We start from the raw sequence: 23,312 nt of genomic DNA, 5'->3' as shown, positions 1-23,312 counted from the left end.
GGGATCACTGGTACGCTGTCATACAGGGGGAAAGTAAGGGATCTGCCTAGTCTAATGAGGGAATCATAACTTGTCTAGGTTTGCTAATGGTTTTAGTAATTTGTGGTGTTAAGATTAGGAAAAGAGAATAATTGTAAATGGCAATAGTATTGTATTTATTAGAAAAAGGACCAATCTGGCTTTTTTGGTGTCTTATTTTCCCCTGTTCTCTTTTTTTTATTATACCTTTTCCCCCTCTCTTTCTGCACAGGGTGGGTATTCTGCTCCCTCCTTCTCTCCCTGGCAGGGCTCATTCCAGGGCATCCCTCGGACTGTTCCACCGCACCGCAGACAGAGTGAGTCTGTACCTCTCACTCATTTCCCACACTTTGTTCCGGTAGAAACTTTCCTTTTGCACGCACTGTTGATCATGTAGTGTCCTTCTTTCCCAGCAGAAATTTACAGGCATATACAACAGTCTGTGGCCTAACCTAAGTGCTTCCTGCAGTCACTAGCAGCTACAAGTTAAAGCTTTTCAAAGCTGATTTACTATATTTGTTCTTAAGACCTGAATAAGCCCTTCTTTCCAATCTTGTCTAACATATATCTTGCTGTCCTGTTTGTGTGTGGTCTTTCACTCATAAACTCTGCATGTGTCCATGCTCATATGTATACATATATGCAATGTGTACCTTATTAAAATCTTTGTGAGAAAAATAGTGTCATTCTCACTGCAATCCAAGAGAGAGGGCTTTTTATAATTTTTTAGGATGGCTTTTTTTAAACTAATATTTCTTTCTCTAAAATGTTTGTTGTGAAAAGACATCTAATGGGCTGTGAATGGCTGTTCCAAAGCATGCATGATTTACTAATGTTGCTTTTGTGCTAGCTACTGCTTGAGCTAAAGTACGAGCTGAAATTGTTCCATTGCCTTGAATCTGGAATACAAAAACAAAACTGCTGATTTTCAACCATGTGCTTACATAGTTAATAGAAAAATGGTAAGTCTTATTTTGAGCTTCAGTATTTTGAATGATCTTCTGGATATGGCAAAAGAAATATGACTAGTTACTAAAGATTACACTTTATTCATACAAAATTTACTGTAATTTGCAAACTACAGTGAGTTTGCTGATGCTCTGCTATACTCGAGTGTGTTTGGAGCTGAAATACAGTTAAAAAAATAGTTATTAAAGCAAACTAATGTTTAAAATTCTGTGAAACTTAAAAGTAAACTACACCCTGGAAAACTATTAAATCTAAATTAAACATCTACTGAAATAATTGTAAAAAAAAAAAAAAGTTCACAAGGAAAATCTTATGTCATTTAATATATTTCAAAGAAATGTAAAATACTATTGACATTTTTGTGAAAATACTCACTTAAACAATTCAGCATGAATAAAGGTTAAGTTCTTCATAACAGATCGTCTCCAGGTGCTAGTCAGACTTGTTTTCTCATATTTTTCTTGTGTAATTTAGTGTTCACAAAAGGTGTCAAGTTTATTAATGGCAGTAGACTGAAGTGTTCTATCCACAGGTATAGCACAAGCAGTAGCAGTGCACGATTCTTGTACGATTCTTACAAGGCTCACTTGTAAGAGTGAAGGGACAGATCAAACTCCATGTATTCAGTGCACAGTGCTTCTGAGCATACCAACGGGGAAGTCAAGTTGTGTGAATGGTGACTTCTAAACTGCCAAACACTCATGCATTAGGAACTGGACTTAAGACTATCAGATACTCACACTGATCATTTAACTAGTGATAAAAAGCTCTGTATTCCATTACCTGTTCTCTGTGCAATTCAGCCCCATATCTTTTCTCCTTTAACATTAGCACAGGTTTTTTTTTAAAAAAAGAAATCAGTAATGCTATATAAAGCTGCCCTAAAAGAATCAATTTTGTATGTGCTTTGATCTTAGGCTACATGCTCTGTCATTACATGTGAATCCATTGCTGCTTGCTTTCTGCAAAGACAACAGATGAAAGTCAGTAATAGACTAATTATGATGAAGTGGAATAGGCATATTATTCAGAAGAATACATCTGTTTTCTATAATTGTCTGGGTGCTCCCGGCTTTGTTGCTGCAAGTCTTACTGTTAGGCTTGACCAGGAAGGTATATACCGGAACTAGAAGTGTGGAGATACTAAATAATCATGTTTCTGTGTATATCTTAAAGCATACAGTTTTTGCCAGCACACTTGCCAAACCAGTGCTCTCTGGCGTAATTTTAGAAAGCATTCCCTCCAGAAGACAACATTACTAGGAATAACATTTGTAACCCTATCTAATCAGTATTTGTACAACAGTAATGTCATTTCCAGAAAATAGAATCTGCCAGAGTGTAATTCCAAAAGTAGTATAAGTAGATAGAGAGCACCTAGATTGCAGTTCATATCACTGTTTTATTGCAGAAATTGTGGGGGAACATGATGTACACTTGGCTTAAGTCAGCTATATTTCTGTTTGGAGATAATTGGTTCCCATAGTTCTCTTCAAACAATTTCTTTTAGTAACTATTTATTCTGGAGGCTAACTTAGAAGTATCCTCTGAAATCTACTGCCAGTTGTGGATGTTGCAAAATTTTACCAACCATCAGAACTTCACTATATACCCTTTGATAATGACAGTCTGTTTGCAGACACATACAGTTCAGACTATCAAAATATATAAAGCTATGAAATAGTCTGTTATTTACACAGTTCCAGTGTGTTGCTACTTTACAGAACAAATAAGATTCTGCTACAAAAATCTTACAATCCAATTATGTTTACAATCCAACCAGATGGTTAGCATTAGTAATCAAGCTAACAGACATTAGTGCTTAACTTGCCCAATGTACCCATCCTTAATACTGCACAATGTTAGTGAACATATTGTTGGGTGTATGTTTTGAGTTTTACTGAAAGTTAACACTAAAGTGAAAGTAAATATTTCGGAATCATTAACTCTGAATATCATTTTCACATCCCGTGATAGTATTTAGCATTTTAGACTGTGTAATCATTTGTCCAATAAAAGATTTGATTATATGCCATTTCCAGGAACAAAATTGGATCTCTTATTATATTCCTATAACTCCCAATACTGTGTGTCATGAGTACTCAAATCTTACATGTTCCCTACAGTATTTTTCTCTTGATAATGATATACAATCAGTTGCTACTACTGTGAGGTGGTTTATGTGAACTCACCCTCATCCAGTTTAAAAATGTTGTATCAAAATTTGGGGATTCCAGAGAAGCATACTATTAATGGCAGAAATACTGGAGATTTAGATTTTAGGATTAAAACAGAGTAATAATTAACAGAGCATTTTGAAACCCAAGCATATTGTAGTAATTTCGGTAGGCAACTGGTTTAAGTAATCATTGTAACAGGAGCACACTTAACTGAAAAAACAGAGTTTTTTTGTGAGGGGGTTAGTTACACAGATAACACTGTACTGACACAGGGCACAAGTTCTCAGGACATCTTTAGTGACTAGACACTTGTCAGAGTTTTTTCTAGACTCTATGAATTGTAGGTGAAAGAAAGCTAAGCAATGCTGGCTTTATACCATTAACAAGAATAAGCTGTCATGTGCATTTTGATTATAAATTATTTCAGTAGTGTTTTGCCATGATAAGGTTGATTTTTTTTCATACTTTTTAAAAGCAAACACACACCTTAGCTCACGAGGTGTTCCACAAGAAACAGTAAATTTCTTTGCCACGTTAAAAGTATTAATCTACATTGGCCATTTAGGATGCTTTGCAGTTCTGAAAGCTACACCGGCTGATACTCTTAGCAAAATAAGACCGCTTCAGAAAACTGGTAAACCGAGGATGCTATCTGCTTGGTGTGGTGAGGGAATGGTTTAAATATTGTAAATATTCTGTGACACAGTTAAACTACAGTGCATTTGGGTGTGTGCTCTTTATACCTTGATTTCAGTATTGTGAAGTTAACTTTTTAAAACATTAATTTTAAGGGAAAATGTGGTTGTGTAGGTATTTGTAAAGAAAAGTATCAAACTTGAAGAGCAAGAGACCTGGAAGCATTTAAAATGTGATTATACTTGTTCATAACATATTTACAAACAAAGATTTAATCAAACCCTTTATATGTGCATGCACATATCTGGCCAGATACACAAAATACATGCCGTGACGTGGTAAAGTTTTATTGCTATGCATTGGGGTAGTGGTATTGCTTACAGGTGAAGAAACAATGGAATTTACAGAAACCATCCCAAACAAGTTCCAAGCAACCTGTGTTACACCATACTATTAAGTATTCTGCATATGCTACACATCTGACAGATTTCTAATATTTTTCTGTAAGGCTTAAAGAAATTGGGTTAGTATTTTATATGTCTGTAAAGTGAGGCTCCCTTATAGCTTTGAGTACTATGGTACACAATATAGCTAATTAAAAAAACAAACTCTACAAATTTTCCAGGCATAAAAAATGTCCTGGTTTTAAGATCTGATATTGTGGTTCTTTCCATGGGTAGAAGCAGGAGTTGTCACACTGGGAAGCTGGAAATGACCACTTTCTGATGGTGTAAAATTATTTCTTCACATGAAAGGTTGCAGAATATTGGATATTTGCCCTCCCAAGAGAATATATTTCCCATCTGGCCCAGGATAACAGGAAGGAAGGAAATTCCGCATTTGGGCAGAAACATTTTTGTGGCAATTTGATTTTAGATAACCAAAATAAAATAGGGATTGGTTAAATCTGCTCAAATGAGTTGAATGTTACAAGGGAGGCCCAGGGAAGATAGATTAATAGGCAGTGAAAGTAACAGTCAAAATTATATGATAGAGTTTATTGTATGGGTCTGCAATTTATCTCATGATGTACTTCATCCCTGTGTTTGTGATGTGCGTGTGTATGGATAAATTTGAGCATGCACATTCATTATAACAAATTACATCAAATACTGTCAGTACTTTATCACCCTAAGAGGTTAAATGTATTAAAGCCCTAAAGTTCAAGGAGTAAGGACTTTTTTTGGTAAATGACTTACTATAGGTATTACATATAGAGCAGTCTCTTAAACCACACTACTATCTTTGTTGGAAGCTGGGGACATGCATATGAAGGGGAAAGAAGTTACAATTCAGTCATGGCAAGTGCTCATTGTTGCGTCTTGGTCCTCTGACATCTTGTCCTTGTCTTTTTTCTTGTCTCTGCTTTCCCATTATGCCATTGGCAAGGAGTTGAGAAGTTAGTCCATTACTTCTGTGATAAAGCGTGGTACAGTACAACTTCAGATTTCTTCCCATCTCCTCCTCACACATATCTTCTGTTCTCGCTCCCAGCATGATGCATGCCTATCAAAGCCATGCATGCAGTCAAATTATTTATTGCACCATTTTCCCTACTTCAAAATAGTAATGAGAAAAATGCTGCCTTATTTGTTCCATAAAAACATTCTATCTAGAATTGAGATCAGAGATACAGCTATGTCTTTTAAATATAATAATCTTATTAGCACAACGAACCTAAAAATAATGGTGCTTTATTTATGTCTTTTTCATGTCCACATTGTCTTAAATATTTTGTATTCATAAATGACACTAAGCTTATTTGCAAATTGTCTCAGTTCTGGAATATCATTGTGACTCAGTTAACACAAATGTTTTAGTGGAGATCCTTTTCATTAAATGCATTTAATATTTCTTTCTGGCTGTGACACCACCCATATTTCTTCTGGAAGAGTTAAGAGTAATTGTGCTTTATAGGTTTTTGCTACTATGGCAGGGATTGCATTTAATCATTTGTAATTGGAGCACCTAACAATGCACAGATGGGTGCAAAATTCTACACACTCTTGCCATTACAGAAATAAGTCTTTTACTTTTGTTGTTATAAGTGGTATGAATGTATGCACATTCTTGTACTTGAAGTTTTGCGAACTGACTTTCTTCAGTTACATGGTAATTTTACTACATTCATAAGAGCCTAACATAAAGTAGTAATTAAATATCTATGCACTTGGCCACTTTGTACATCATAGAATCATAGAATATCAGGGTTGGAAGGGACCTTAGGAGGACATCTAGTCCAACCCCTTGCTCAAAGCAGGACCAATCCCCAGTTTTTTCCCCAGATCCCTAAATAGCCCCCTCAAGGATTGAACTCTCAACCCTGGGTTTAGCAGGCCAGTGCTCAAATCACTGAGCTATCCCTCCCTCCGTCAAACAAATATAAAGCCTATTAGTATAATCCTCTTCACTTGGTCATGATAAATCACTACCTGAAATAGACTACAGTATTTGCGATCATATAGAGCAATAAAAGCTTCTGAATGCGTTCCATACAGTAAAACACTATTATTGCTAAGGGATAGGACATTGGGAGACTGGAACTAGACTTCTCCTAGCTAATTGCTTAATCACAGTCTATTACTAATTTCATATAAACAGGGGGGAAATGAGTATACTACAAAGGAACAAAATACAAATATAGAAAATATAGGTTGGCGCTGACAAACATGTGACAATACTTAACTCCTTTCCAAAGTAGCTTTCCCCCCCCCTTTTATATATACATTGTTTTCTTACACACTACCTTGAATGTTAACACACTTTGATCTGAGTAGGTGACATCCGGTTACAATTCCATCAGGTACCAGTAAAATAAATGCATAAATAGAACCCATCATCTGTTGTTTATAATGGTTGCTGAATTTTGGATGAAGCCTAAGGTATACTCTTCTTAATTTGGCACAAAAGAAGCAATTTTGGATTGGAACAGTGTAGTTGCTGTGGGAGCCAGATGATTACAAAGTGATATGTAAATATTTTGGCTGCCCCATAACATCGCTTTCAGTTACCCTAACGTTAATTCAAACTGGTCTCTCTCTCCTTTCCTCTGGCCTAACTGGTCATTGCATTACCAGTACCTGTATTAAAAGATTAAATGTGATGCTCACTTTTTAACTAGATAAATCAATCTACTGAGTAAAGTTAAGCATTACTATTTGTAGTGCTGGATATATCTTAACTTTTTAAAGTACACACACACTTGTATTCATATATGTTTGAATGTTCCCTGACTGAAAATTCTCAATGAAGTTGTCATTCTTCTTTGAACGATAATCTCTATTGTATTCCACTGAAGATTAGGTGCATGCATCTGGAGTAGTAGAGGGCTTTGGTCCATGCATATGCCCTTGCATTGCCTCGTGGTTTCGTCCAAAGTGCATGGGCGACCGACTGCATCTTCAGTTTCTTCTCACCACCACAAGGTCCAAGTCAGAGCTGCTGCTTTCCAAACTTTCCTGAAAAACTGTTTTTATAGTTTTATATAGTTCAGATTTTACTGATTCTTTGGTAGTTTGTGTTCATAGTAATTTTTGTAGGATTAAGGACTTTGGGACCACTTTGTCAGTTTCCTGCCAACCCTCTTCCTCCTACCTCCCCACCCCCAAGTGTCTGGGTACTGGATTATGCTGAAGTTGCTGGGATTCAAGGTCTGCGTTTCTTGCCCTCACTTGTTTTTGCTCAGCAACGAGCACCAATACCGTCTGTACTGCTTGCAGGAAGCTCACATCGTGTCCAGGTGCAGTATCTGCCTCTCCTTCCCTGGCCATACCCAGGAAGGCAGGGTCCTATGCACCTCCTGGAGGTTGCCATGAGATGGCAGTTGGGTCCCAGCCAGTGAACTCCCCTCCCCCATACGCTGGCCTGCGCAATCCAGGAGTGCACCTCCTACCACGGAGTTGTAGTCCGAATCTGACGGGACCAGTGTTATGGACCCCACACTGGGGCCTAGCCATGAAACACGGAAACGTGCACATAAGCATGGCCATAAGTCTTCCTCCAGATCCAAGAAAGAGGCTGCACTGTCCACTAGTTCTGGCCACGAAGGAGTGGCACGTTCCAAGGCTCACAAGCGCAAGAAGTAGTTACATTGTTCTCTAGATCTAACAGTCCTGGTCCCTGAATTGTGCATCTCTCCTGCATTGGCTCCACCGGCACAGCATGAATTGTAGGTACTGAGCCAGGCCCCTTTACCTGCCCCAGTTCCTTCTGTGAAGAATCTGATGAGTTCATGAGGACCAGGAGCAGTTTGCCTAGATCGGATGAGGTCTCCACAAGTTCCAGTCGAATCACCCGCTAAGAGGGCCTTCTCTCCTACATCAGATCTGCCGCCCTCTGGTCTTGTTCCTACAGCACACCCTGTTCCATCAGTTCTGTCGGCACCCCCATTTGTACAGGACTCTTGTTCCTCTGAGTCTGAGGTTTCGGACACTACTCATGTAGTTCTTCCATTCTGAAGTCATGCTTATCAGAGAGTCCCGAAAGCACCATGACAGTACGCTCCTTTGCCTCAGCACAGGAGCCATTGGTTCCTGGCTTCATGGGCTTTATTTATGGGCATAGCTGCAGCAACGGCAGGACCAACTAGGTTGGCCATATTGGACCTTGTCGCCTTCAGAACCATATTACCTTCAGAACCATCTTGCTCAACCCGGGAGGAGTCTCCTGTCTCACCACCCCATCCTTCATTAAGTAGATGTTTGGAACTGGGGCTGGACGATATGCTGGTCAGCTCAGCTCAGCTGGTCTTGACTGATCTGGAGAGGTTCCCCTAGTCGTCCCCAGATGTGGCTGTGTCATCAACGTCCTCCTCTTTCCCCGGACAACTGTCAATTTCAGGAACTGCTCAGGAGAATAGCTAATGCTCTTCAGCTCCCACTGGAGGAGGTGCAGGACAATCCACACCAACTACTATATATCTTGCATGCACCGGAACCGCACAGAGAGTAGCCCTACTGATCAACAACACCATTCTCCAAATGGCACACCACGGACACATGCACCCCCACCCCGAAGGGGGTAGAAGAGGGGTCTGAGTTTCTGTTCTCCCACCCTTTGCCTAATTCCTTGGTGATCCAGGTTGCTATGGAGCAGGCCAGGCATGAGCATCCGTGCTTCACTTCCTCAGACAAGGAGGGCAAGAGACTATATCTCATGGTAAAAAGGTCTTTACCTCAGCCAGCTTCCAGTTCTGTGTCTTGAACTACCTAGCACTGATGGCCAAATATGACTTTTTGAACTATGGGCAGATGGCAGATTTTACAGGTAAACTACCGCAGTAGGATCATGCCCATTTCTAGGCTATTTTGGAGGAGGGCAAATTGGTCTCCAGGACTATACTTCAGGCTGCAGCTGATTCTGCGAACCTGTCTTCACATACAATGGTGACTGGAATAGTCATGAAGAGAGAATCCTGGCTACATACCTCAGGCTTCCCTAGAAAGGTACAGAGCACTACTGAGGACCTCCTTTTTGAAGAGGACCTCTTCAACTAGAAGAAGAATGATTCCTTACACTCCCTGAAAGACACTCTAGAGCCACACCACAATCTCTAGGTATATATACGCCAGCACCAAAATGAAAATTTTACTGCCTGCAGGATGCTGTAGAACTCTCCATTTCTACCACCACCAAGCCTATAAAGCTCCATAGAAGCGCCCGAAGGTCCACAGAGCTTGTCCACCTGGTCTGCTGGTGCAGCCCTCCATGCAGCACACCTAGTCTTTGCATAAACGATATTTCTGAGTGCATCTAGAGCAGTGGTTCTCAATCCATTTATCATTGTGGGCTGCATCCAATACTACCTGCATTGCCCTGAGGATGACACATGGGCCGTAGCTCTGTGCTGATTGGGCGGCAAGTGGCCCATGGGCTGCAGGTTGAGAACACTGCTCTACAGAGCCATCAGCCACTTTGCATCACAACGCTTTTGCCAACCACTGACTTTGGGGGCTGTCTCAAACTCTTTCTACCAACATGTAGTGCGATAACAGACAAGTGGGTCCTGGATGTTGTTCGACATGGCTATACAATCGAGTTTACAGTGCTGCTTTCTCCATGGCCCCTGACCAAAACCTGTTTCAGGGATTGCTCTCACGACAATATTCTTACCCTAGAGGTGGACTCCCTCCTGCAGAGAGGAGCAGTGGAACCAGTCCCTGCAGCCTTTCAGGGCACAGGGTTCAATTCCAGATATTTCCTGGTGCCCAAGAAAAAAGGATGGAGATCTATCTTGGATCTCCAATACATCAACTGTTCCATTCGCAAACTGAAGTTCCAGGGGGTCCCGCTCATGGCCATTGTTTTACAGCTCTCCATACACAGGACACTTACTTCAACATCAACATCCACTCAACCCACAGATGGTTCCTAATATTCATGGTGGGGCTGCGACACTTCTAATACAGGGCCCTCCCATTTGGACTCACCACTGGTCCACGAGTCTTCACAAAAGTTTTCTTCATGGTAGCAGTTCACCTCCAATGGCAAGGAGTCCTTGTCTTCCCTTACCTGAATGATTGACTACTGGTCGCGCGATCCAGAAAGGAAGTTGGGGAATCGACCTCCCAGCTCTAGGGGTGAGTTTGAACATCAAAAAAAGTAAACTTTTCACCCTACATGATCCCTGGAGTTCATTGGACATGCATCGATGTGGCCTCCACATGCACTTACCTGCTGAAAGACAGGTTCCAAAGTCTACTGGACCTTCAGTGGATCGCTTCAGTGACATCCAGCCCCCTTTGTCTCAGCCAGAACTTGCCTTTCCCTCCTCTACCACATGGCAGCATGCACATATGTCATGGTCTTTGCTCATCTGCGCTTCTGCTGTCTACAACTATGACTGCAAGGAGCCTACTCCCCCATGCACCAACCCATGGACGTCGTTCTCACCATCCCTCCAAAGGTCACCTCTCTCTCCAAGTCTGCTCCGGAATACCCTTCCTTCCATCCTCACCAAGCGTGACAGTCATAACAGATGCTTCACTCAATGTACTGGGGAGCACAATATGGAAGAACCCATGACACAAGGAACTTGGCCCGCTTGAGAAACCAGGATGTGCATCAGCATGCTGGAACTTGAGGCAGTACGCAAGGTATGCCACGCATTACCATCCATCCACTCTTGTCGTGTTATATAACACCACTACATAAGCAAACAAGGAGGCACAAGGTCCTCAGTGCTGTGCTCAGAAGAAATGCACCTCTGGAAATGGCATGTTGCACACTGTATCCTCTTGTCAGCGGCTTACCTACCAGGGACCCCGAAGCAGATTGCTTATGCTCTCAGCAGGAACTTTGCAACTGACTGTGAATGGGAACTGCACGACACTGTCATTGTGGACATTTTTGGTCAATGGGGAACTTCAATCAGGAACCTCTTTGAATCTCACACCAGCATCAAGTGCATTCAGAACTGTTGACACGCTGGTCATCAACTGGTCGAACCAGGTGAACTATGCCTTCCCTCCTCTACCACTCATGCTACGAATCCTTCACAAACTCTGAGGGAGAGGGTGACTGTCATCCTGATCACTCCATTCTGGCCTCCCCAGTTCTGGTTTCCTCTGCTTCTCTGCATCCTCTACTACTGTTCCTAATGTTCTGGAACTGCTCACACAACACAACGACAGACTCAGACACCCCAATCCACAGATACTTCACCTGACAGCCTGTTTTTTTGGATGGACACCTCCGCTGGCACAGGAATGTTCATTGGCAGTGCGTGAGGTCCTCTCCAATAACAGGACAGACTACACAAGATGATCCTACTGAGCTAAGTGGGAACACTTCATCTCCTGCCCAGCAGAAAGGTATTGTCCAAGAGCATTGGGATGCCAGTGGTCTTGGACTATTTCCTCTATCTGAAGGCGTCAGGACTTGCTCTCAACTCCAGCAGGGTGCATGCAGTGATTATTAGCGCTTTCCATCCTCTGTTGGAGGGTCTTTCAGTTTTAACCCACCCTTTGACTTCCTGGTTCTGGAAGGGCCTGGTATGTAAAATCCTCCCAATCCAGCCTATTGCTCCACAGAGGGACCTCAACCTACTCCTTACATCATTAATTAACTCTCCCTTTGAACTCCTAGCCTCCTGCTCCCTTTCTCTTCTTTCCATAAAGGTTGCTTTTCTAGTCTGCAGGAGGGCTGGCGAACTGGGAGCTGTGATGGTAACCCCCCTCTTTCACCGTGTTTTATAAGGATAAAGTTTTGCTGTGGTTTCATCACAAATTTCTACCAGAAGTGGGTTCCTGCTTCCACCTCAACCAACCCATACATTTGCCAACCTCCTTTCCCAAACCACATGCCTCAAAATGAGGAACAGCAGCTTCACTTCCTCAGTGTCTGTAGGGCCCTGGCCTTTTACCTAGAGCGGATGAAGCCCTTCTGGATGTCTCCTAAGCTATTCGTAGCCGTGGCAGAGACATTTAGGCAGGCCATCTCCACCCAGAGAATCTCAAAGTGGGTTTCAGGGTGCTTTACGCTCCTATCAACTATCAGGACTGTACCCACCAGATGGGATACAGACCCATTCTACAAGAGTGCAGGCATAAACTACTGTTGCGCTCTGATGTACCCATTGTGGACATTTGTAAGGCAGCCACGTGGAGTTCAGTACACACCTTTTTTTCTCATTATGCTCTAGTGCATGATTCTGCAATGGATGCCTCCTTTGGCGCACTGGTTCTCCGTTCCACAGTTCTGTCATGTTTCTCACACCCTTCTCCTAGCTAAGTACTACTTTGTTAATCACACTCAGTGGAGTACAATAGGGACCATCACTTGAAAAAGAATGAGAGGTTAGTGACCTGTAACTGGAGGTTCTTTGAGATGTATGGTCCCTATTGGTATTCCAGATTCACCCTCCTTCTGTGCTGTGGATCTAGTAGACCTGCTGTGGAGAAGGAACTGGAGATGCTGGTAGTCTGCCCCACCGTTTATCACCTCAGGGAAACCATAAGGCAATGCAAGGGTGCATGTCCAGGTCGACGGACACTTTGAAAAGCTCTGGCTCCAGGTGCATGGTGCAGGTGCATAACTATCAGTGGAATACAGATAGGGACCACATCTTGAAGAATCTCCAGCTACAGGTAAGTAACCTCTCCTTCTGTGATGAACTATTTATTGCTGATTTCAGTCTTATTCTGATCTTCCAGTGGTATAAATCAGGATTAACCACTGAAGTCATATTTGTGAGATCAGTGTTAGGCTCCTTGTGATTCATTTTAAACAGGGGGCCACATTTTTAGTACTTGAAAATTTACTGGAAGATGTCAAAGCTATCTGTGCTAAAGCTATGTCATAAGATTCATAGTTTGCTGAGAAGATCAAATGCTGCTTTCCACTTTTGGGTCAACTGTTGGCATCTTTTGGTTATGAAAAATGTCTTAGGTATGTATGCCTTTATGCATTTGGCTAATATCTTCTATGCAATTTTGTAATACCAAATGCAAGTGCTTACCACGCCTTTACTCAATTTAAGCAATATTTTTGTGCTATTTTATAAAATGGCAACCCAGATATAGCATAAATAAAAGGTCATTTTCTAACTAGTATTTCAGATATACTTACACACATTGTGGGGGATGAAGGTTGTCTCTTTCACTGTGTTACATTTCATAGACTAAACTTTTTGATTAAAATTTGACTCAATTATTTTTGGGGTAGTTTAGCACATAGCTACATATGTAATTTAATGTTCATACATAATATCTTCTGTTTTATTTCCTTTATGACCAAAAATGGGGAAAAAAACTTTGAACAGCTGTTTGTGTATGATAGACATTGATAAAGTATTTTGTGCCATAAAAAATAATCTTCATATTTGTTTTTTCTAAATTGGATTAGAAAATCTTAATTTTGTTCAAGTATTTTGGTTCTTTATTCAGCACACATGCATTGTGAATGGTTCTATTCTGACTGCTTGTGTCTGTGCTCAAGAATTTTCTCAACAGTTTTTTAGAATTTATAAATGGGTTCTCAAAACAGTGAATTATTTGGGCTAACATCATCCCCTCTTTGTTGTGCAAGTCTTCTTTGGAATAACAGGTTTTAGTTTGAGGTAAAGATACTATCCATATCCGTTACACTAAGATTGAAAAATTGACAGATTTGCCAGGATTTATTCTTTAAGCTTTAATTTGTGTATTTAAAAATTGCTAATAACTTATTAAACGTTCTTTTTGTATCTGTAGAAGAATTGCTTGGTAGAAAAGGAAATGCCGAAGTTTACCACACTCCTCTGAAATTTGGTGGTGATAATCAGTGGAGGGAAAAATAATTTACTATGAAAGTAATGTTTTGACACTCTTCCTCTCTCCAATTTGTCACACTTTTCTTCTTTATAAAAGCACCAGTTTTCACTGTGTTCAGTGTGTCTGCACTTCTCTCTTTGTCAGTCATTGTTGTCACTGGTCCAATCTCTAACTTGCCCTTGGCTAAAGGTGGAGTTGGTGAATCCAAAGGAAAAATCTCCAGTAAATCAGAATTAGATTAGTAAATTCTCCTGATCTATTTTTCCTTAAATTTGCTCTTTATGGAAAACTATAATGGAGGTACTCTGTACCCCACTGAAGAGTGAGCACACCAGGTACATGTCAGAAAGCCTATGAAAGCTGAGGTACTTGTTAATCTGGGTAGCAATCTGAACTGCTCTTTGCAATGCGTTTACTCAGTTTGAGCAAGTATTAAAAATAAAGGCAAAACCCCCAAAATAATCCTCCCTCTTCAGTGTAATAATGGTGAAAAAATTCAGTCAAGGTAGCCTAACGAGAAATGTGGCTCCTGCTTGATTGATTTATTGTAATAGTGCATGACACTATTACTACATGTTACGTACATAGAATCGGACAAAAACAAGTGTGTTTTGGAAGAATGATTTTCTGCTTCTCTGTTTAAGCCATCTTCAAAATTAGATTTGACGGTAGTTCATGTTTTAAAAAGGAAAAATAGAAAATTATCCAAATCAGATGTTGAATTTTAATAGCTCAAGTGCAGTATGGTAGGTTTTGTTGGGGGGGGGGAAATGCTATGAATTACAGAATCTTGAGCAATTCTTTCAAAATCAGTGTACAAACTCAAGGTTGATGAGGTTTTTGTTAGTTTCCATGCAGAAGAGTTTAGTTTAAAGAGCAAAATGCCACATTAATCTTTGAAGTCTTTTTACAGGGAAGAGCAAAGGGAAAATAGAAATGACCCGGAAGAGGTACTGGCGATTCTTTTGTTTATAATACCAGAATCTCCCTTCAGACAAAACGTAGTCTCTTCATTAAACCATGCTTATCCGGTGGTGAATGCAGTACAGTCCCCAGAAAGACACTACACGGTGCATCTCCACCAGCTCATTTGAATGGGCTTTAGGATGAAATAGCTATATAAATTTAGTCAATAACCTAATTAGGACAAGCTTTATGTCAAGTCTTCTGACCTCAGCTCACCAAGAAAATTAAATCTGTAGAAGTGGTGTCTTTAGAATGCACTTCCAACACAAAGTTGTCCAGTAAAGTCCTTACCTACTCTTAAAAATGCTTAAAATTGATAAAAGGCTTGGGATAGCTAATTGGAATGTGCATGGGGCAGAAGATAAAATAGATGTAATCTCACAAATTTTATTAGCTATTCAAGGCATTTGCATCTGAATTTACTGGTACTCAGACATGGCTCTGTTACTGCAGTGCAATACAATTAAAGAACAAAACATATAATTGTTAGTTGACAAAATCTTTTATATTCTTTGCTTTAAATCAATCAATAAGTTTCTCTCGTTGTCTTTCATTTTATTTTGAGATGTATATTTTAGTGCTGGCATAATTTTTTTGTGCATAATTTACCAGTTCCACTTATATGTATCCCACGGATCCTGTTTTGACGAAGTTAACTTCTTAACACAAAAACTAAATATGTAAGCGTCAAGCACCAGATCAGCACATCTTGAGTTTAAAATGTTAACTATATACATTTCCCTAGTCTAATATGTTAATGTATTTTCTTTTTAACAGCCTCAAGTACTACAGCCTTCCAGCAGCCTTCCCAGTTCCACAGTCCTCGCCCAGGGAAAATTAATAAAAACACCACATATCGAGGCCCACAGTGAACACCCCAAACAGGGGCTGCATGAAAACGATCATCCCAATCAAAATGCTGCAAATGGTTCTCACACAAATAGCCTGAATGAGTTGAACATTTTACTGAGTAAACGTTTAAATATAAAGGACCTGAATGAGAATGAATCTTTTGAGGAGAATTTGAAGGTTAAAAAGAGTGCTAAAGAACCTGAAGAGCTGGCTAGTAATGAAGATAGTACACTACAGTCTCTTCTTCCTTCTTTTCAGATGCCTACTCAAATGGATGCTAGAGATGTGCAGACTAAGTTAGCTGTGAAAAGTCAACCTTCATCCCCAAACCAGGCTTCTCAGCCAAAGACTGTAAGAGCTTCAGAGCCCCCAAACCAGAGTGCTTTAGTGCCTCCTACAGTAGCCAATACTGCGTCCTCCCCAAACTGCTCCACTGCTCCCAAGGCTGGGCTACCCCCACCAAGTAGCGCAACACGGCTACAACCAACATCTAGGCAGACACACCTACAGAGCAAACCGAGTCAGAGAATTTCTAAACTTCGCCCACCAACTATTTCCTTTGTTCAATCTAAACAAATAAGCAGCCCAATACTTATATCTCCAGAACCTCAGAACTCCCATTCCAAGACTAACATCCCAAGGCCGCTGGCGCAACGAAAGGAAAATGTGCAAGATCAGAATACCGGTTTGCGTTCTGGGGATAGTTTGGCCTCTAATCGGCATTCCCGCCTCCCTAAACCAAAGACGCGTTAAAAACATGACATCCATATGCACGTCTCATTGGAATGAATTGTACATCAATTGCTTACCACATATTGACTACTTGAATTATGGCTTTGTTATCTAAATCCTGAATGAATATTAAAAGTGGAATCTATCATTAATATTTGCCTATTCCAATCTGACCTGTTTGGAAGTTGATGCTACCAAAACCTGTGCAACTTCTCTTAAGAGAACATAATGGTTTATACTTAACTGTACCTGTGGCCTGCATTAGCAACTTGATTACATTACTCTTCTGTCTCTCTTAATACTTAACAAATGCTGAAGCCTGTGATGACCACTAAACACTTTTCCAGGGTGCTTCACTAGGCATTTGAGGAGGGCAGGTTGCTTGCAGAAATCATTTGTTGTTTTTATTGATGTGGACTATCAGAGAGGGAAATCACTATTCAATCTAATCTTTCGGTTCTGACTACCAGTTAGGTTTATAGCAGTGGAAAATAAGAGGCCTAATCTATTAGCATATTTTTTTTCCTGGCCATAATTTACTCTGTATTCCAGAGGCCTATGCAAAGTCTTTGTATTTATCAAAATTATCTCATGACTCTAGTGACATGTATTTAATGTTGTTTTAATCTAGATTTGTTTTCCTACAGGTATCAGAATGTTGCTCTATTTGCTTTTGAGCTCATCTTCACCATTCATGGATGGCAAGCAGATCTCACAGGGTGAAAGGGCTCTTATTGCACAGAAATATCCATCCATCCATGCATTGTACTATGCTTGTGTGTTATTTAATAGACATTGGGTAAATTTTTGAAACAGTGCGCTAAGGATACTTATGCAAAAACTTGCTAATGCAGGTGCTTTTGAGATGGTGTATAATGAGCCTTGGGGATACGGGGTCCATGACACCTATGCTGAGAGTTTCACACCATACATTTTAATTAAGAACTTTTAACTTTATTGTACTTTCATATTTATTGACTTCCTGTTTACTATTGGAAGACTCTGAAGAATCAGACTTGAAATGTTTGCACAAAACTTGGGCGTATATGTAGGGTTTTGAAATTATTTTACATATTTTTTTAAACTACTTTTTACTAAAACCCGCAGCTTTGCTTTGAGCAATCCTATGATGTCATAATCAGAGCTGGTACTCTGAGTATTTCAGAGAAGGGTACTTTTTTTTTTTTTTTTCCCTCCTGGGAAGAAACTCGGTGGGGAAATAAAATAAGGAAAGATATTTCTGCTCTCTCTGGGAAGGTATTCTCTCTGAAGGTGGTCTTCAAATATTTGTCAGGTGGCAGCTGTGGGGGCATAAAGTTTGTAAATGCACACGCTATGGATTGAGTAAGTGCATATCCAGCAAAGTGTTCCAAAAATTTACCCTTGTATCCCACACAATCGTAGTATCTTGTTTTCTTCAGCTTATATGTACCTGACACTCAGGTAGCAGAATACTGTCAGAATTAGTATTTTCAAAAAACTTAGTTTGTGTGTAATAAAACAGAGAAACAAGACACAGTAACACTATTCTAGGCCTTTGCTGAAGGAAGATGTATTATAGTACACTTTTCCATATATTGTATATGTATACATCCACAGGAACCTTCAATAATAAATTTTGCCCCGCCAAGAATGGCCATTCCCAATGAAAAAACAAGTGACCTAAACTTTTGAATAGATGACACATGAACAATGCAAAGTGCTCACATTGTTCTCTTTTAATCAGCAGTGAGGTGAAAGAAATCTGTAAGTACACTTAGTTTAATCTGTTCATTTCACATCTAGTTCTGAAATAAAACCAAACCATGTTTTTTGTTAATTCATATAAAAAAAATCTACTTCGCATTAATATTCAGTAGCTGTTATATAAATTGATCAAAATAAGTAAGCACAAGACTACTGTTATAATTACATTTTTTTCCTTCTAGAAAGGCCCTGAGTATCCTGTTTGCTGTCCAGAAGCAGAGTAGGCCTTAATATTTGAGGAGTAAATAAAACTGATTTTGTATGTATTTGTAAAATTAACTCCTGACAGTAAGCTGTGTTTCTCCAGAGTTTGAAAACTGCTGATGAAATGGTCAGGTTCTTGGTTCATTTTCAGGTCTGTATAGATTTTTATGGAAATTTTGAAAGCTGACTTTCCTTAAAGGGAAGGTGATTTTATTTTTAATTTTCTACAGTTTGTCTAAGGGGAGACTATTTTCATTTAAAGGAATGCTGTCGGTGTAGAGAGATTTCAGAGTGGGTTCTCTTATTCCCATCTCCCCCTGCTCTGCCCCAAGTTTCCACCAGTCTGATTTACTTTTAAAGAGATAGTAAAATAAATGCTGATTTTTTTAAATCTGCACCTTTACTGATTAAGTTACAAAGAAAAGAGCCCATCAAGTTTTTCATAAAATACAAAACGGTTTTTAAGATCAGATTTTTTTTGCAAAAAAACAAGTGGTTCTTCCTGGGTGTATAGAAATTTTAGTAACCTATTCCTTGATGTGAAAATATATATACACACACATGCACTTATTCACACTTCCTGTTTTATCCTAACAGACTAGTAAATAAGAAATGGAGCCATGGGTAGCAGAGTTGCTATTTGTACAAGACCATGCTGCTAATCTAAATTGTAGTTGTGTTGAGTTGAAACTCTGCTAAACATTCACTCACCTAAACACAAGTACATATTTCTGTTACTATCATGCCTTTACCAAGGATGGTTCCAATGTATGTATAGAAAGTCCAGAGTGTGCGGTAAAGCTGGTTAGTTGATGAACAACTGAAAGAGGTAATGAAGTGAAACTGAAGTCTCACTCCGGTGAAAGGGAAAAAAGTGCTGGTGTTGTATGGAACTCGAAGTTTGAAATGGAAGAAACAACCTTATTTAAAGACGGAGCTGTTTCATCTGTACTGGTGTCGATGATTCTAAATGAATAAAATAAAGGGTTAGATGTATCTGAACTTTTTTAGGTTTCTAAAATGGGTTATTGCTGACTTTCATCCGTTTCAGGTCTGACATTTTGTGCAGTACTCACAAAAGTGTTAAACTACTGTTCAGTATAATGTGTATAAAGCAGAAACAAAACAAGTTACGTATTTTAACAAGTGAAAACACAAAAGGAGAAGAAAAAATAAATTGCACTTTAAATGAGCTTTATTGCTTGGAGTTGTGCCTAAAATAATCTAAATGCCTCCTGTTTGTGTGTGGCTTTTTTGTTTGAACCTAATTTTCCTGCAAGTGTTGCTGTTTCCAAGATATCTTTATATCACCTGACAGAATTAATGTACACTCTAGCATGTAAGAATATCCATATAGTGTAGCAAGTTTTCATTGTGTATTGTATTTATTTTTTTTTTAAAATCATGGAATTTTAACACTAATGCAACTCCAGACCTCCCCTACCCCCCTGCCTCTCCCCCAGCTGGTACTTCCTTAATCCCATTTTAAGTCAATGGCAAAACTTTCATGGGACTAATATTTAGCCCTTGGAGAATAATGTTCCTAGAGTATATTGTGGAGATGTTAAGAACCATATACAATACTAAGCCAGGGGGTTGGTGAAAGTAATCATTTACCATAGCCACTGAAAGTCTTTTCACATAGTTCATATAAAAATGATTTTAGAGTTCAAAATCAGACTGCAAAGAGGTTGTTATACTGCCTCATAGATCAGTAAAAGACAGTCCATTTTTGGTCTTAACTGCTGACTTATTGTAAAGAAGCTAGAAGACTTGACTACCATTTGAGTGGTTTATTTTGTTGTTTGCATGTCATTACCATAAGACATCCATATAGTGGTTTATTGCATGTGTGGGGGTGGGGGAAGTTTCAGTTTTTGTACAGCACATAATACTCTTACCATTCTCATACCATTAAAATGGAAATTCACTCTTGAATTGGGCTGCCATAGCTATTCTTTTTCATCTCATCATAGTGGCCAGCACTAAGCAGAGTGGATTTTAATAGATGATCATGTTGGTAGGCATGAGTTCTATAATAATCTACAATCATGCCATCAAGGACATTCAAGAGTACTTCAATCACTGTTGTGGTAAAGCTGCTCACTGCCTACTTAAAGCACCACAATAAAAATAATATAATCTCCAGTGTTGGTATTTAAAGTCTTAAATTGAGTATTAGCTACAAAAAATTTCCTTAATATCTACAAAAAGAAAAGGAGTACTTGTGGCACCTTAGAGACTAACCAATTTATTTAGCTCATGAAAGCTTATGCTCAAATAAATGTGTTAGTCTGTAAGGTGCCACAAGTACTCCTTTTCTTTTTGTGAATACAGACTAACACAGCTGTTACGCTGAAACCTTAATATCTACAGTGTTGGTTTTCTTAGATTTCTTTTTTAAAACCAATTCAGAGAAAATACTGTATATTGGAATTTGCTTGTAAAGTTGAGTTTAAAACCTGTATGTAAAGATTCTTTCCTTTGTGTTGCGCTAGTGAATACAAATAAAATAAATAATTCTAAATATCCAGTTCTCTCAACATTCACTTTGCCTCTTTTCTTTATTCCACTGTAAATCATCCCTGTGAAAAGTTACAATGCTGAAGAAAGGAAGCTGTGCTGTTACTTAATCTCCACAATTATGCTTCTAGAGCTTTGTGTTACTATTGGATTTGTCTCCCCCTCAAACAAGAGTCATCCTTTTATAGCTAAGACATTTGGAATTTTCTTCCTCAGTGATGTTCAAAGTAAAGAAATCTGAAAACTAGAGAAAATGGAAAGCTAAATTTTAAATTGTGACCTCTGATAGAATCTGGTATTAATCGAGATGAGAAGCAGAATGGGATAATTTGATGTAGTGACAATTTAAAAAGTGCTTTGTTTTGACTGTAGCTCAAGATGGGGGGAAGTGGTGAGAAATGCATAAAGTTTTCCTATGGAATTCTTTTTTTAATATAAAAAGATTGGACAACAAAATTGTCCCCAACCCTGATTAACCTAATGTGTATGCCTATAAGTCTGTGTATACAGTGTATATTCATGTATGTGTGCATTCATGTATGAGGCTTTCTTCTGGCAGCTCACGGAAGCTACTAGATCGCATGCCCTGATTCTCATGGGTGACTTTAATTTTCCTGATATCTGCTGGGAGAGCAATACAGCGGTGCATAGACAATCCAGGAAGTTTTTGGAAAGCGTAGGGGACAATTTCCTGGCGCAAGTGCTAGAGGAGCCAACTAGGGGGGGTGCTTTTCTTGACCTGCTGCTCACAAACCGGGTAGAATTAGTGGGGGAAGCAAAAGTGGATGGGAATCTGGGAGGCAGTGACCATGAGTTGGTTGAGTTCAGGATCCTGACGCAGGGAACAAAGGTAAGCAGCAGGATACGGACCCTGGACTTCAGGAAAGCAGACTTCGACTCCCTCAGGGAACGGATGGCCAGGATCCCCTGGGGGACTAACTTGAAGGGGAAAGGAGTCCAGGAGAGCTGGCTGTATTTCAAGGAATCCCTGTTGAGGTTACAGGGACAAACCATCCCGATGAGTCGAAAGAATAGTAAATATGGCAGGCGACCAACTTGGCTTAATGGTGAAATCCTAGCGGATCTTAAACATAAAAAAGAAGCTTACAAGAAGTGGAAGGTTGGACATATGACCAGGGAAGAGTATAAAAATATTGCTCGGGCATGTAGGAATGTTATCAGGAGGGCCAAATCGCACCTGGAGCTGCAGCTAGCCAGAGATGTCAAGAGTAACGAGAAGGGTTTCTTCAGGTATGTTGGCAACAAGAAGAAAGCCAAGGAATGTGTGGGCCCCTTACTGAATGAGGGAGGCAACCTAGTGACAGAGGATGTGGAAAAAGCTAATGTACTCAATGCTTTTTTTGCCTCTGTTTTCACTAACAAGGTCAGCTCCCAGACTGCTGCGCTGGGCATCACAAAATGCGGAAGAGATGGCCAGCCCTCTGTGGAGATAGAGGCGGTTAGGGACTATTTAGAAAAGCTGGACGTGCACAAGTCCATGGGGCCGGACGAGTTGCATCCGAGAGTGCTGAAGGAATTGGCGGCTGTGATTGCAGAGCCACTGGCCATTATCTTTGAAAACTCGTGGCGAACCGGGGAAGTCCCGGATGACTGGAAAAAGGCTAATGTAGTGCCAATCTTTAAAAAAGGGAAGAAGGAAGATCCTGGGAACTACAGGCCAGTCAGCCTCACCTCAGTCCCTGGAAAAATCATGGAGCAGGTCCTCAAAGAATCAATCCTGAAGCACTTGCATGAGAGGAAAGTGATCAGGAACAGCCAGCATGGATTCACCAAGGGAAGGTCATGCCTGACTAATCTAATCGCCTTTTATGATGAGATTACTGGTTCTGTGGATGAAGGGAAAGCAGTGGATGTATTGTTTCTTGACTTTAGCAAAGCTTTTGACACGGTCTCCCATAGTATTCTTGTCAGCAAGTTAAGGAAGTATGGGCTGGATGAATGCACCATAAGGTGGGTAGAAAGCTGGCTAAATTGTCGGGCTCAACGGGTAGTGATCAATGGCTCCATGTCTAGTTGGCAGCCGGTATCAAGTGGAGTGCCCCAGGGGTCGGTCCTGGGGCCGGTTTTATTCAATATCTTCATAAATGATCTGGAGGATGGTGTGGATTGCACTCTCAGCAAATTTGCGGATGATACTAAACTGGGAGGAGTGGTAGATACGCTGGAGGGGAGGGATAGGATACAGAAGGACCTAGACCAATTGGAAGATTGGGCC

At 40.0% G+C, this 23,312-nt stretch overlaps 1 protein-coding gene across 4 annotated transcripts in view; it reads left to right on the top strand.

The window, feature by feature from the left end:
* CCSER2 (coiled-coil serine rich protein 2) overlaps positions 1 to 21,102 on the top strand; it is a 137,798-nt gene extending 116,696 nt beyond the window's left edge. For 2 of the 4 annotated variants that reach the window (XM_073353361.1, XM_073353362.1), the window contains one exon: positions 15,797 to 21,102. In XM_073353361.1, the coding sequence (XP_073209462.1) occupies positions 15,797 to 16,624 (828 nt within the window). In that variant the 3' untranslated portion in view covers positions 16,625 to 21,102. Of the gene's footprint in view, positions 1 to 250; positions 336 to 5,192; positions 5,233 to 15,796 lie in introns of all 4 variants that reach the window. The other 2 variants (XM_073353363.1, XM_073353364.1) reach the window with 2 other exon arrangements.
* Positions 21,103 to 23,312: the final 2,210 nt, after the last annotated feature.

This window comes from Lepidochelys kempii, chromosome 7, assembly GCF_965140265.1.
Source record: "Lepidochelys kempii isolate rLepKem1 chromosome 7, rLepKem1.hap2, whole genome shotgun sequence".
NCBI lineage: Eukaryota > Metazoa > Chordata > Testudines > Cheloniidae > Lepidochelys > Lepidochelys kempii.
This window is presented reverse-complemented; position numbering and strand designations above follow the sequence as displayed.